This window comes from Rhineura floridana, chromosome 1 (genome assembly GCF_030035675.1).
Source record: "Rhineura floridana isolate rRhiFlo1 chromosome 1, rRhiFlo1.hap2, whole genome shotgun sequence".
NCBI classification, from domain to species: domain Eukaryota; kingdom Metazoa; phylum Chordata; class Lepidosauria; order Squamata; family Rhineuridae; genus Rhineura; species Rhineura floridana.
Window position 1 is genome coordinate 264,436,094 of NC_084480.1, and position 16,486 is coordinate 264,452,579.

At 42.6% G+C, this 16,486-nt stretch overlaps 1 protein-coding gene across 7 annotated transcripts in view; it reads right to left on the reverse strand.

Annotated features, from left to right (window-relative positions):
* Positions 1 to 16,486, reverse strand: part of TTPA (alpha tocopherol transfer protein) — a 101,097-nt gene that overhangs the window by 37,681 nt on the left and 46,930 nt on the right. For all 7 annotated transcript variants that reach the window (XR_009759418.1, XM_061599879.1, XM_061599923.1 and 4 more), the window contains one exon: positions 1,990 to 2,213. Coding sequence is in view for 6 of the 7 variants with exons in the window: in XM_061599879.1 (XP_061455863.1) it covers positions 1,990 to 2,213 (224 nt within the window). In the remaining variant the exon portion in view is untranslated. The remainder of the gene's footprint in view (positions 1 to 1,989; positions 2,214 to 16,486) is intronic.

Consider the following 16,486-nt stretch of genomic DNA (forward strand, 5'->3'; position numbering starts at 1 on the left):
ATCACAGTGAAACTCTAGGTTTAGGAAAATAAGCAAGGTTGGTTTATTACAGGGAAATGCAGTTAAATGAAAGTAAGTGTAAAATGACACAATGGGGCAAAAAATCCTAACTTCACACATAGATTTATGGGGTCTCAGCTGGAGGTAACTGACCAGGAAAGATCTTGGGGTTGTGGTGGACAGCTGATGAAAACATTGACTCAGTATGTGGCAGGTGTGAAAAACACAAATTTCATGTTAGGAATCATTAGGAAAGAAATTAAAAATAAAACTGCCAATTTTATAATGCCTTTTTACAAATCTTATGGTGGGACCACACTTGGAATACAATGTACAATTCTTGCTGCTGCATCTGAAAAACTATACTGTAGAGCTGGAAAGCACAGAAAAGGCAACCAAAATGAACAAGGGATTCACAATACTGGGCTCACCCGATTAAATTGAATTTCAGGAGAGAAATCCTTCTTTACACAGTATATCATTCAACTATGGAATCCATTACAAGATGTGGTGATGGCATCGAAGAAGAATTATACACATCCGGGAGGAAAAAGCTGTCACTGGTTACTAGTCGTAATGGATATACGCTATCTCCAGTATCAAAGGCAATATATCTCTGAATACCAGCTGTCAGGCAACTCATGTACCATTTCTAGGCTTCTCATAGGCTGGGGAGTGAGTGAGATTTGGATATGGCCAGTAGGCTGGATCCCTAATTCCCCCAACCCCTGTGGGCCAACTTGGACTTGTTAGAACGAAGTGAAGGTTCATGGCTCATAGTGGCAGAGCATATGCTTTATATTCAGAAGGTCCCAGGTTTGAGCCCTGGTACCACCAATGCAAAGGGTTTCAGCTAGCAGGAGTAGAATGGAAAGGACCTCTGCTGGGAAACCTTACAGAAATACCTGCTTACAGGTTATGCAATACATTTCAGAATTACATAGAAGGGATAATTTTTGGCAGGGGCAGCTTTTCCCATCAGTATTGGAAAAGTATATCCTGCACAGTTTATCCCTTCTGTACACCTATTAAGGTCACATCTGCTCCCGTATTTCATCTGCAACAACATTTCCCCATGATGCACAAGCAGTATTCATACATGTTATTTTGTTTCTGACCTTTGCTTTTACTGTATTTTTCATGTTTTTACTGTATTTTGTTTTACTTGTAAACTGCTTTGATATTTTTAAACAAAACAGTGGTATACAAATATATTTATAAATAAATAAAATGTCACAGGGGACACGACTTTGAGTTCTTTCTTAAGTTCTTTTGAAGACTTGCATAGAAATAGAAGTATAGTTGAAAGTAAAGAAGGCTTGAACAACGTAGTGCTTGCAGAAGAAACACTTTGAAATGAATGAAATTTATACCTGGCTTGCACAGGAAAAGGATAGATTCCCAGTTATATCAAGATTTCTGTCTAGATACTAATCTAGCTACAATGAGAGGATCCTGGGAAAACCGAATAGCCATGAATGTTTGGAAAAGTCTTTTCAGCTACAGTGAAAAGCCATTGAAAATACCTAAAAGGCACAGATTCGTAAAAAGCATGTGCATAACTAGTCTCCTTAACAAATATAAGGAATATAAATTGATATTTGTCACTAGAAGTTAAAATGATGAAACTGAGGTTCTCATACTTTGGACACATAATGAGAAGACATGATTCATTAGAAAAGACAATAATGCTGGGAAAAACAGAAGGGAGTAGAAAAAGAGGAAGGCCAAACAAGAGATGGACTGATTCCATAAAGGAAGCCACAGACCTGAACTTACAAGATCTGAACAGGGTGGTTCATGACAGATGCTCTTGGGGGTCACTGATTCATAGGGTCACTATAAGTTGTAATCGACTTGAAGGCATATAACAACATGATAAAGATGGCGACTGACTAAGACGCCCAGCCAGGAGCTCCGCTAGCTGACGAATAACAACAGATAATTATTCAGCAAATTATTCAACAAATATTGGTAAATTGAACTTACCTTGTTGCCGGAGGTGGTCTGCAGCTGTGGATGGGGTGGTCCCTATGTTGGTTCAGGCCGGTCCGAACTGTGTGGAGCGTGGGCCTCGCTGCCTGGGTTGCAGCGTGATTTTTCCATTTGGGGTTTCTCCGCTTGTTGATCCATCTGCCCGCTCCGGTCGCTGGTGGATGACGTGGCTCCGAGGGACCGTTCTGGGGCCAGCCGAGAGGCACCTTGTGATGTTCCTGTATTAATGTATATATGGTAAGTGCTGTTTGTATAGGAGATACATGGTAAGTGGAATGAAAGAGGAGGGGGGAGTAAATGGGCAGTAGAATGCTGGATGATTGGCTGAGTGTTTAGAATGGCTGAGAGTATAAATGGAAGGATGACAGTTAAATCTGGGTGGACGTGAGTGTGTTGTTTTGGTGGGTTTTTGAGAGGAGATTGTGTGGAGAGTTGATGGATGTGAGGAGAGTGTGGAGTTCGGATTAATACTAAGACAAGTACCAGAAATAGATGAAACCATATGCTTATGTGCCTTTATAAAGTAATCTTGTTATCTCTGTTATTTAATAAAAACTATATTTGGTTTACCGAAGGCCTGATCCTTGGCTGGGGTTATACAGACCAGAAGGGAGGGCAAGGTGCTTACCAAGGCTGAAGGGAAACTGTAACAATTGGTGGCAGCGGTGAAGGGAAGAATATAACACCACAAGTATTCAGAGCAAACCAGGATCGTATGCTTTATATATAAAGATCAAAGGGATTGGGGACAGCTTAAGCACTCAGTCACAGAGGTAACCTGATAGAGAGACTCAGGCAGAGTCTCTGGGAATACTGGTTATAGGACGTGACTGGTGGTGCTGCCTAGCAGGGGGATCTGTTGAGATCTGTACTAGAGTGGGGAGAGAAACCATAAAAAAGGACAGTCCGGACTGGTGGAGTCCCTGGTGGTGCCTAGTGACAGGCAGTAACCACGAGCAGGTAGGAACCTGACAGGGAGAGCCAGGGAAGGGCGTCACACACCTCCCGCCGACTTTGGACTGTGTGGTCGTCCCCTCCTTCCTGTGGTGTCGTGTGGAGTTGAGGGGTGCCAACTGGGGTTGCTTTTGCGCTTGCAGGGGGGGGCGCCGGATGGAGGAAGGTTCTTCTGCCTCGTCCTGTTTTCCTGTCCTCCGCTTTTCGCTTGTCCCCTGCAATTGTTGACGACCCGAGGTTCGAGGCGAGGACTCCTTTTTCTTCGGAGTGGATTTCCAACGGTATTTTCGGCTGGCGTGGACTTGGATTTACGAGCTGTTTACATTCGCTGCTGTGGTCTGCGAGCAGGAATTCCGGCTTGGCGCTTGTTTTGATGGAGGCCGGCTGGGGCTACTCTTGACAGAGTGAGGGATAGCTGTGGCGACGCTGCTGGATCCATTTTTCCATCACCAAGGGCTTGTTAGTCGCGGACTGGCTTTTGGCTGTTTTGTCTGTTGATTGTGAGTGTGTATGTGTGAGAGTTTGTGTGATGTATGGTGTATGCTGTAAGTGTGTGTGGTGACATTTTATATTATGTGCCTGGGAGAGAGGAATCATAGTCAGGAGGAATTTGTGGGGGCCCCAATAGGTGTAGTGACGGGTAGAGGGAGATATCACGTTGTGTGGAAGACAGGCCAGGTGAGGGGAATGCGGCCCAGGCAATTGACGGCTGTCCCGTGTTCCAGTCCTCCACACATCCACAGGTATGCAGGATGTCCTATCAGCCAGCTCTCTGATCTCCGGATGCTGCTTTTTAATGCCAGATCGGTACATAATAAGACCGCCCTCATCCATGATTTAATTGTGGATGAGGCAGCCGATCTGGCATGCATAACTGAGACCTGGGTGGGTGAGCAGGGAGGAGTTGGTCACTCTCAGCTGTGCCCACCAGGATACTCAGTACAGCATCACGGTAGATCTGAGGGCCCGGGAGGGGGGGTTGCTGTGGTCTATAGGAGTTCTATCCCCCTCTTCAAGCACCATGTCCATGTAACTACTGGCCTTGAGTGTTTGCACCTTGAGCTGGGCCAGAGGGACAGATTGGGGATCCTGTTAGTGTACTGCCCACCCCGCTGCCTAACAGACTCCCTGACTGAGCTGACGGAGGTGGTCTCTGAGGTTTTGTTGAGATCTCCTAGACTATTGGTACTGGGCGATGTCAACATTCATGCCGAGGCCATCTTATCTGGGGCGGCTCAGGACTTCATGGTCTCCATGACGACCATGGGGCTGTCCCAATACACCACCGGCCCAACTCATGTGGCAGGTCACACTCTGGACCTGATTTTTGCTACGGGACATGATGATAGTGATCTGTATATAGGGAGCCTTACATCAGCTCCTCTGTCATGGACAGATCACTGCTTGTTGAGGTTTAGACTCGCGATGACTTTCCCCCTCTGCAAGGGTGGGGGACCTATTAAGATGGTCCGCCCCCGGAGACTGCTGGATCCGGATGGTTTTCAAAAAGCTCTGGGGAGTTTTCTGGCTGATAAGGCTGGTGATCATGTTGACACCCTGGTCGATCTGTGGAATGCGGAAATGACCCAGGCAGCTGACATGATCGCTCCTGTGCGCCCTCTCCTTTGTAGAGCTCATACAGCTCCATGGTATACTCCAGAGCTGAGGGCAATGAAACAGTACAGGAGACGGCTTGAGTGCAGATGGAGACGGACTCCTGACGAATGCAACTTTGCACTGGTGAGTGCTTATAATAAGATGTATTTTGGGGCAGTGGGGGCAGCAAAGAAACAACATATCACTGCCTCTGTTCAATCTTCTATTTCCCGTCCAGCAGAGCTTTTTCAAACTGTCAAAGGGCTCTTACATTCTGGCCCTAAGGACGTGATTGAATCTTCTAAAGCTCACTGTGACAAATTTGCCAACCACTTCCAGAATAAAATCTCTTGCATCCGTCAGGACTTAGACTCCAATGTTATAGCAGTGGAATCAAATGAGGTCTCCGGAGCACAGTCTGGTCATATTTTATTGGATGAGTTTCAATTAGTGCAGCTTGAGGACGTTGACAAGGTGCTTGGACAGGTGCGTGCAACCACTTCTGTGTTAGATCCTTGCCCCTCTTGGCTAATAAAAGCTAGCAGGGATGGCACTGCCGGCTGGGCCAGGGAAGTGATTAATGCCTCACTATGTGAGGGAGTGGTCCTGAACTGCCTCAAGGCGGCAGTGGTGAGACCACTTTTGAAGAAATCTTCCCTGGACCCAGATAATTTGAATAACTACAGGCCGGTAGCAAATGTGCCATTCCTGGGCAAGGTTCTGGAAAGGGTGGTTGCATCCCAGCTCCAGGCACTCTTGGATGAGACCGATTATCTGGATCCATTTCAATCGGGTTTCAGGCCCGGTTTTGGCATGGAGACGGCCTTGGTCACCCTGTATGATGACCTTTGTCGGGAGAAAGACAGGGGGAGTGTAACCCTGTTGATTCTCCTTGATCTCTCAGCGGCTTTTGATACCATCGACCATGGCATCCTTCTGGGGAGGTTTGCGGATTTGGGAGTTGGAGGTACTGCTTGGCAGTGGTTCCGCTCCTATCTGGCTGGTCGTCTCCAGAAAGTAGTGCTTGGGGAGCACTACTCAATACCCTGGGCGCTCCAATATGGAGTTCCGCAGGGATCAGTTCTGTGCCCCATGCTCTTTAACATCTATATGAAGCCACTGGGTGCTGTCATCAGGAGTTTTGGAGTGTGTTCTCATCAGTATGCTGATGATACGCAGCTCTACTTCTCCTTTTCATCTTCTTCAGGTGAGGCCGTCAAGGTGCTAAACCGATGCTTGGCCGCGATAATGGACTGGATGAGAGCGAACAAATTGAAGCTCAATCCAGACAAGACTGAGATGCTGTTAGTAAATGGATCCCCTGACCAGATGGATGTTCGACCTGTTCTGGATGAGGTTACACTCCCCCTGAAGGAGCAGGTGCGCAGCTTGGGAGTCCTTCTGGACCCGTCCTTGTCGCTTGAGGCGCAGGTGGCCTCGGTGGCACGGAGTGATTTTTACCAACTTAGGCTGGTAGCCCAGCTACGCCCGTATCTGGACAGGGAACACCTTGCTTCAGTTGTTCATGCTCTGGTAACCTCGAAATTGGACTACTGCAATGCACTATACGTGGGGCTGCCCTTGAAGACGGTTCGGAAACTGCAGCTTGTGCAGAATGCAGCAGCCAGATTAATAACTGGGACCAAGTGGTCGGAACATGTGACACCGATTGTGGCCCGCTTGCACTGGCTGCCTATATGTTTCCGGGCCCGATTCAAGGTGCTGGTTTTAACCTATAAAGCCTTACATGGCACGGGCCCGCAATACCTGATGGAACGTCTCTCCCGATATGAACCTACCCGTACACTGCGCTCAACATCAAAGGCCCTCCTCCGGGTGCCTACTCAGAAAGACGCCCAGAAGGTGACTACAAGAAAGAGGGCCTTCTCGGTAGCGGCCCCCGAACTATGGAACACCCTTCCTGACAAGGTACGCCTGGCGCCTACATTACTATCCTTTCGGCGACAGGTGAAAACCTTCCTCTTTACCCAGGCGTTTTAGTATTTTTAGTATTTTAATATTTTAGTATTTTGTATTTAATGTTGTAAAGATAGTTATATGTTCATCTTTTTCTAATTACTTTTTGACTTGTAATTAATGGGTTTAATTATGTTAATCTTAGTTTTTGCTGTATGTTTAAATTGTTGATTTGATGACCAGGTGGTTTTAAATTGAATGTAAAGTGTTTTTACTTGATGTACACCGCCCAGAGAGCTTTGCTATGGGCAGTATAAAAATTGAATTAAATAAATAAATAAATAAACAACAACAAAGTTGATATTCTTGACAGAAATGGTTTGCCTTCATATTTTGACTGGTTCATGGACTGCTTTTAGAGTTACGGATGAACAGAAATAAACTGTATTTCATTAACATGAGTATCATTGAGAAAACACATGCTCACACATGACAACAGCTTGGTTCATTTATAATGCTTAATTTTCTTTTAATCCTAAAATGTACAAAATTATAAAAAAATTACAGTATATAACAAATTGCATTTGTGTTTGCTAACTTTTTTAAGGCATACTTGGTACAATCACAGAGAAGCAATACATGATAGCAATTACTTCATCAATTCTAAGTTGCATTTCCCCTTCCCCGCTTCCTGTTCTGCTGATGTAATATTACTTATTGTTTGGAAGCCTAAAGTTGCTGAATGAAATATTAACTAAACATTGGAAAACTAAATATATTTCCCATTAATGAATAATTTGCTTAGTAACTGATACGCATTTATCTAAAATGTTCATTTGTGGAAGCGACACAGCTCTTAATTTTCCATATTACATGAATATATATATTAAAAACTCTATTTTCCATTGCAATAATTTTCCCTCAACTGAGGAAGTAATCCGAAAGAAATATTCCAGACCTCATGGGAAAAACAACATAGAGTCTTGTGACACTTTAATTAAAGACTAAATATTTAGACTGCAATCCAATGTACTTATATCAATGAGGGTTACTTTTGAGCAGAGATGCTCAAAAAAAGGATTATGCTGTTATCACAGCATAAGATTTCTTGGTCCAGCGTCTACTTTGTCAGATACATGAAGTGGTTACCTAACTGGGTCATGCAGAGAAAATAGAAGTTCTGTCACAGTAATATGTGGACTACACATGAATATAGAATACAATCTAATAAATATGATTCATTCATCATGGTCATTACCTGCTCCCCATTAGAGCAGATATTAAAACCGATAATGTAAATAAGCATCTACATAGCAATTATTTTCTGTAATGAGCAGGCCACTTCTAGGATTTCATGAGAATAAATTCCACATTATCAAATTTGTGGTGAAATTTGATCTCAACAAATCCTGAGAGTTTTATAGTCCAAAACTTCTAGATTGCCCCAGTTTTGGAAAGGTCTCTCTTCAGGGTCTTTATTTACTCTGTGGATCTTGCTACACCTGTTCATCCCCAGTCCTGATCTTTTAGACTCACTTTTTAAAAAATCAAAACAGAACGCAGCACTTACATAACCACTTCATGCAGCTGAGAGAGTGACCTCTGGTCCATGAAAATTATGTCACAACATGTTTGTTCAAGGGGGTAGATTCTTTTTTAGCCTTGCTGGAACAATCACAGCTACTTCTCTGGAAATTTGTTGTGGCAAAAATGCAGCCTAGAAATGGATGTATTTTATCCTGGATGAAAAGAAAAATTGGCCAATACAAAACAATGAACACAATTTAGGTTTTTTTTTTTGTACCTCATATGAATACTCAGGTTTTGTTCTAAAGAATAAAAAGTTTCCAGTTACAAAACTCAAGTGAATAGGAACTAGTGAGATGAAATATTTGTAGTGTGATGAGTCTGCTCGCTTACTGACACTTCAACTTCAACAGGGTCACCTGCTCTATCTACTGGGAACTTCCCCAGGGAGGGATTCCATTAGCCTCCAGGGGCAGACCATCTTAATCTGTCCACCACCCCTGCAGGGGAGGATCAGAGCCATAAGTCTAAACTTCGCCAGGAAGTGGTCTGATCATGAGATTGGGGTGACATTCACATGCACCCATCTCCAGACCACCCCCTCCTCCATCTGGAGCAAAAACCAAGTTGAGGGTGTGCCCTGCGCTATGCGTCGGGCCAGTGACAACTTAAGACAGTCCAATGGTCATCACAGAGGCCATGAAGTCCCGAGCCAGAACACTAGAGGCAGCCTCAGCATGGACATTGAAATCACCCAGGACTATCATTCTGGGCTCCTCCAATGCCACAGCCAGCTCAGTCAGAGAAGCTTCCAGGCAGTAGGATGGACGGTACACCAGCAGCAACCCTAGTTTACTGTCTCCTTGGCCCGACACCAGGTACAGACCCTCACAGCCAGCTCCAAGACAGAGTGGTTTCCTGGTGACCGAGATGGAAGTTCTGTAGACCACAGCAACTCCTTTCCCCCCCCCCTGCAGCCTGTGCTGGTGTTGCACTAGGTATCCAGGTGGGCAAAGCTGGGTCAGATCAACACCTCCCAGCTCACCCACCCAGGTCTCAGTAATGCACACCAAATTGGCACCTTCATCCACAATCAAATTATGGATGAGTGTGGTCTTATTGTGTACCAATCTGGCGTTAAACAACAAGACACACAGGCCAGTGGACACAGCAGATGAGTGAGGAACCTATCCATGATAGGGGGAGGAGCCAAGATGGCGACTGAGTCGGTTGAATGATTACTCGGCTCCTATATTAATTTTATATCTTTGGCCATTGTGAGTTATCTAAAGTGAACGGACTCAATATAGGAGTAAGACAACTCCTCTATCTTCCCTGGGCTTTTGAAAACATCTGAAAGGAAAAGTGAGAAACCGGAGAGATAAGCTACAAAGCAGTTTATGTTGAGACCTGGAGGAGGGGAACACACAGGAACAGTAAGCTGAAAACATCGACTGCTTCTTTATTGTATCGCAAGGAAGCAAGGAAGCTCCAGTTTCTTTTCAAGTACATCTCTGTAGTGGAATAGACGTAATTCCAGCGTACATACACAGGTACTCTCTATTATCTTTTTCCCAGCGGCTCGGCACCTCACTTAATTAATATAAACATCAATGTAGCTGCAATTTCAACGGAGAGAGAAGAGTTCTAAAACACTAAACTGAATTCTTACTCGTAGGAGCACGAGAGCAGAAGTAAACCTGAACTATAAACTACATAAGGGGTAGAAACATTTTTGTGAGTTGGAAGGAGTAATTCTACATGGACCTTTAACAGCTTTGACGTCACGACCCCCCTTGCATATTACAAACTAATTAGTCTCTCACTCCTACAAAAGCCTTGACTCCTTTCTTTAACATTGCAGCTGCCAAAGTATCTTTTATTGAAATCAGAACAGAGTGCTAGGAGGTGAAGAGAAATTAGTGCTGTTTAAGCATATTTCACTCTTTGAAATTCACCTGACGGGTACAAAATGGTGACCACGCGTGCTCAAAGCCGTAGTACTATAATTAACAGCTCAACTCCTAATCTAATCCAAAAATCAATATTAGACTATTGTGGGATAATTAAAAGTAATAAACCTACAGCAAAAGTAAAAGAGCAGCAGTTGGACCAAAGAACTCCAGAATTAACACCTATGGAGAGTCTGGGTCTCTTTGACAGCACCAGTTTTATAACTGAGACAGGAGATCATCTAGAAGATAGAAGAAACTCAGACAAGCATTCCTATAACGAAAGTCCAACAAACTGGTCCACTGATCCTGATTTGAGAGAAGACACTTTCCAATTTTGTAGACAAACACAACTTACAGTAAGCAAAGAAACTCTAGATTCTTTAAAGGAAAACTGAGGCAATTTAGTTTTGGGAGAAAACGAGGAAAAAACTCCTTCCTCATGGGAAATTTTAAGAGATCAATGTTTTTTAACCAAGCAGACAACGGAAAAATTTTTTCATAACATGGATAAACTGCAGCAGGAAGTCTCTGGCCTGAAAGCTACCATTGGAACTTTAGTTGCCCTTGTAGAGTTGGGAATTTTGACGATAGCCCCTCAGACAAATTTTACTATTCAAGGTTTGGAGGACACCGTGCCACAGAAAGAACAAGCAGTTAGAGATATTCGGCATAAGGAGGATTTCGACCAAAACACAACAACTCAACAACTAAAAGATATACTTGAAGACTGGAACAAGCACTCAGAGACATTCCCTTATGTTGGTAACCAAGAGCAAGCTCTCAGCAATAACGATGTTTCCATTTTAAATCTCACACCCTCCGACCCAAGACTTTTAATAATTGATAAATATTCAGACAAGGCCTCTACTCCACTGATAGTGGAAAACATGAGTTGCCCACCTAATATTTTTAAGCAAACCCTGAAAACTCCATCAGAAGAAGATGGTTCAGTCAAGTCTCACCAACAGTCTCCCCGTATGGTTCAGCAACGTAGATGGGAGGCAACCGAGGAACTCAGTGAATCATCACATCCCCTAAAATACAACTATAAAGACAATAGAAGGAAAAGGAGTAAATACAACCCTTTTTACAAGAAAAGGATTAGATCAAAGGAAAGAATACCGAATGACTTTCAAGTGATCATCCACAACTGGTTAGTGAGAAAATCAGGAGGGAGATTAAGTTCGTGGAAAGAACTCCTAACTGATATTCAATCTTATTGGGAACAGCCCTTGATATAAGAAAAGGAGTTTTTTGCAAATGTCTACCCTCTTTTGGTCAATTGGGAAGCATCGAGCTCACATTTCGGAGTTCGGAGTTAGGGTACAATTTCTGGTCCCTATTACATAGGTTTTCCAACAGAGGGCTACTATTTGAACTCATAAGAACACCAAACAAGTCCTCTCAAGGGCATCATAATATTTCCACTTGGATTCCAAAGACTGGAAGTAAAAGATGGCTGGAATATAACACTGGGGAAAATAGAGGTTGGAGGAATCAGAGATACGAGCTCCCCAAATTTGTAACGTACCCAAATAACATCAGGCTGCAAACACATACCCACAACCAGAAAAATTGGAGAACACAACACATGATCCATATTAAAGATAAATATTGGATCAAGGGTGATAATAATAAGCCCAGAGATTACTCTCCTAAAACCTCTTTGGACTATTCTAAATGACTTGATACAAAATATAAAGGGTTAAAGATAATCTCCTGGAACGTGGCAGGTTGGGAAAATAAGATGGCAGATAAAGAATTTATTGAGATGCTCCAACTATATGATATAGTCTGCTTACAGGAGACTTGGACTAATGAACTCAATTCTCCACTGCTGCGGGGTTACAAATCATTCTATCTACCAGCCACAAAGAAATTCAAGAAGGGCAGAGGTAGTGGTGGACTGGTGTCCTTCTTATCGCTGGAATTAATCGAAGAATCCCAGTTGGTTAAATTGGAATCTCAAAACAACTATCTTCTTCCAGTACAATTAAAAACAGAGACTGGAGTCCCCTTCTTCTGCATAAACACATATTTTCCACCGTCTAACAACCCTGTAACCGTTACCAAGATATGGAAGGATTTAGTATCTTTACTGGAACAGATAGATCAGAAGTTCCTGCAAGCATATATTCTAATCTGCGGGGATTTTAATGCCCGAATTGGGGCAATTTCAGAAGGTTTCTTTCATCCCTTCGGTTTAGATCTGGAAGAGATCTTTCTAACTCCCCACACCTCGATGGACAGCAAATACAATCAACAAGGTCTTAAATTCTTAGAATTTATATACCATCAAAATTTATATTCGCTGCATGGGAGTCCACTGGACATAACTGAAGGTTATTATACCTATCTGAGCAATTTGGGTGCCAGTGTTATCGATCATATAATGGTTTCAGTCTCACTTTTCCCGTTAGTAAGTGCTTTTGAAATTCTTGGAAGAACAGAAAGCGATCATCTCCCCTTAGTGGTGACTTTAAATCCCTTGTTGGAACGGATGCCAATAACAGATACAACTAATCTTACCGGGGAAATGCTGGGCGAAAGGAGACTGAAATGGTCTAACAAATTAAGTAGTAACATCCAGCAAAAACTACAAAACAATTTTCTGATGAGCAGGCGACAACAATTTGGGGATAACTCAGCGAATCATATAGATATTTTCCAGCAAATAGTTACTGAACTTAGACCTTGTTTAATAACAACTAAAGATAAAAGTAAACAGATATTCCAACACGGCTGGTTTGATGCAGAGTGTAAGAAGGCTAAGAAAGTATTAAAAAAAAAATCAGAGAATCCTGTAAGAAACCTTCAAAAGAGAAAACGGAAGAGTTAATTAAATGTAGGACGGAATATAAAAGTTTACTTAAAAATAAGAAAGGGGTATATATAAAAACTCAGTGGCAAGAATTGGAACAAACAGTAAGGGAACACAATGAAGGTAAATTCTGGGAGCTGGTTGCACGAGGATTAAAGGAAATAAGATCTACCTCGGAGGCTGCAGTCCCTGCTTCTTCCTGGATTAAGCACTTTACTAACTTATTTGGTGGTCAACCTAATGATAGTGCAGAGATTGAGATATCTAAAAACTTTGATAACTTACCTGAGTGGCATCCAGTAACTACACATGAGATAAAGACGCTTATTGCATCCTTGAAAACTAAAAAAGCACCAGGAGAAGATATGCTTCCCCCAGAACTCTTTACAGAAAATGTAGACTGGTGGATACCCATCCTGGTTGGATTATTCACCACAATCAACAGCTCTGGTCAAATGCCTCTCGGATGGAAAACAAGCATAATATTTCCAATCTATAAAAAAGGGGATAGAAATGACCCACAAAACTATCGTCCAATCAGTTTGTTAGACATCCCCTCAAAAATATATGCTCGATATTTACTGCAAAAACTAACTGATTGGCTGCAAGATAATTTGATTATCCAGGAAGAACAAGCAGGGTTTAGAAGAGGTTACAGCACGATTGACCAATGCTTTGTCTTAAATCATATTATAGCGAAATACACTAAGAACAGAAGACATCTGTATGCTGCCTTTATTGACCTCACTGCAGCTTTTGACTCAATCAACAGATCCAGACTATGGGAGAAATTACAAAGCATTGAGATGGATCGTAGACTTTTACAGTTGATTCAAGAGTTGTATAGCAACACAGAACTGAGGATCAGAATTGGCTTAAAGGGTGCATTAACTGAAGCTTTGAAAACTACACGAGGGGTGAAGCAGGGATGCATTTTGGCTCCCACTCTTTTTAATATTTATATCAATGATCTGGTCCCATGGTTAGCTCGAGTAGATTCGCCTGCACCAGCAATTAGCAATAGAAAGATTTTTATTTTAATGTATGCAGATGACTTGGTACTTATTTCTCTTTCTCGTTTGGGCCTTAAAAACCTCCTTGACTCATTCAGCACTTACTGTAAAAATGAGAATCTATTGATAAACTACTCTAAGTCTAAAATTATGGTCTTTGGCAAACGTAATCCAAGGTATAAATGGTGTTTGGATCAACAGGTCTTAGAACAAGTTCGCTCATTCAGATATTTAGGGATAGTTTTCAGCGAGTCCCTTTCGTGGAAACGGCATAGTGAGATGATTAAGCTGAAAGCAGAGAGAACAATTGGAGCCTTAATGAAATTTTATTATAATAAGGGTGGACAATTGATCGAACCTGCCTTAAAGATCTTCGGCAGTAAAGTAGTCACACAAATGCTCTATGGGGTAGAGGTATGGGGAGCAGATACGAATGTGATCACAACCCTGGAAATAGTGCAGAATAAATTCTTTAGAAAACTATACTCCTTACCCCCAGGAACACCTGCAGCTTTCTTGAGAACAGAAACTGGCTGGCCATCTATAAAGATAAAAGCTGTGTGGCTCCGCTTGAATTATTTTAAGCGAATTGCTTCTTTGATAACGGAACGTTTACCAACTTTGTGTTATAAGGAGTTAGAAAATAACCATAACTGGAAGTTAATGTCCCATAACCTCTTAAATAGCTACCATCTTCCCGAGCTAAAATATCTCGTGGACATAGAAAAAAGACACCTAAGGGACTGGCTCCTTTGGATAGACGCTAAAAGAGATCTGTGTCTAATCAAAAAATCCAGATTTTCTACTTATTTTGCATTAGTGAAAACAGAACATTTTAGAGCTTGTTATCTGACTAAATTAAGGCTAGCCCCCTTAAGAATTGCTTTCATGGAACTTCGGTTCCAAGTTATGCCTACAGCGGTACTGGATGGTCGTTATCAGAAAGTGCCATTTGAAAGAAGACTGTGTATTTGTGATCTAGGAGAGGTGGAGGATATTGTGCATTACATGTTAAGATGCCCTCTTTACGATCATCCAAGAGAGAGATTTATTAAACCTTTGTTGTCCCAGGGAAATGGGAACTCCCTGGAGGAGACCTTATATCTCCTGAGTGATGTTAACAGCTACGTGACCCACAAGGTGGCTCTTTTTGCCCTTGCGGCAAAAAAGATCAGAAAAAAAGAATTAGACTACATAGCAATTAACTGCCAGGGAGATTCTGCTTGTTAATTTTTATTATGTATATTTTCTATGTCTTTGTTTATATTCAATATTAAAGTTTTGTACAGTATTTGTCATGGCTTATGGCTAGCACAATAAACATTACTTTGACTTTGACTTTGACTATCCATGATAGGAGTGGCAGCAAGGAACAAGACATAGATAGCCTTGCCCTCATCTTCTATTATAGTTCACCACCTCCCCATGGCTATACTTCCTTCTACCCATGATCACTGAAATTGGGGTGGCATCAGCCATGTTCCTCCTTACTAAGACTCCTCCTAAACACCTGATATGGACCCAGCAAGAGCCCATCAACAAAACCTACCTGAACTAGTTATCCCAGTAGGCCTCTGAGAGAATTTGGAACAGTCAGATCCACTCAATATCTTCACACAGGGCACATCTACCCCCCCATCTCACACCCAGGGAGTTGCAGACTCTCACTCTGAAGGCATCTGGTGACTTTCTCCTATCATTCAGTTCACTGCACAGGCTCATCCTGCACAGGAACTACACATGTGCCATACACCCTCCCCACTACCAATCTCCTCTAGATTGGTTAAAAAATAGAAATAGAAGGGGGTAGTGCCCTCTGTGATGTTCCTGCTTATATTGTAAATATGGTAAGTGCTGGTTATATAGAAGACATATGGTAAGTGGAGTGAAAGAGGAGGGGGGAGTACATGAGCAGTAGAATGCTGGATGATTGGCTGAGCTTTTGAATGGATGGGAGTATAAATGGAAGAATGACAGTTGAATCTGGGTGATGTTGAGGTGGTGAAGTGAGGTGGTGTTTAGGTGGTGTGAGGTGGTGGATTGTAAGGTGAATTGAGGAGGTGGATAGTGTTTGGTGTTGTTGTTGAGAGTGAGTCGGAGTTCTGAGGCAATTAGTAAGAAGTCAAGTACGTAACAGAATATAGATGAAACCATACGCTTGTGAAACATTCCTAAAGTAATCTTGTTATTTCTAATTCTTAATAAATATTTCTTGGTTAAACAAAAGCCTGATTCCTTCAACTGGGAAACACAAACCAGGGGGAATAGCAAAGTAACCAAGGCTGAACAGTTTGTATCGAATGGTGGCAGCGGCGGATTGGAGGAAAGTGTATCCAGTCCCACAGAGAAACCCAGAGCTGTATGCTTCAGTGCAAGAGGCTGCAGGGGGGTTTGGAAATTACCTATACCCATAGACACAAGGTATCGAGATAGCCTGGCAGAGACTAGGCACAGTCTAAAGTTTATAAGAGATACAGAGTGTGGGGTGTGACGTCCTTCCCCAGCACCACCAGTGAAGCTTTCCCTTGTGGCTACCAGCAGACAGGAACATCAGGTTTTCTTCTTACCCTTTACAGCTCTAGCACAGATTTCAACAAATCCCCCTGATAGGCCTTACTACCCCACACTCTGTATCCCTTTTAGCCAATAGACTGTGCCTAGTCTCTGCCAGGCTATCTCAATACCTTGCGTCTATGGGTATAGGTAAT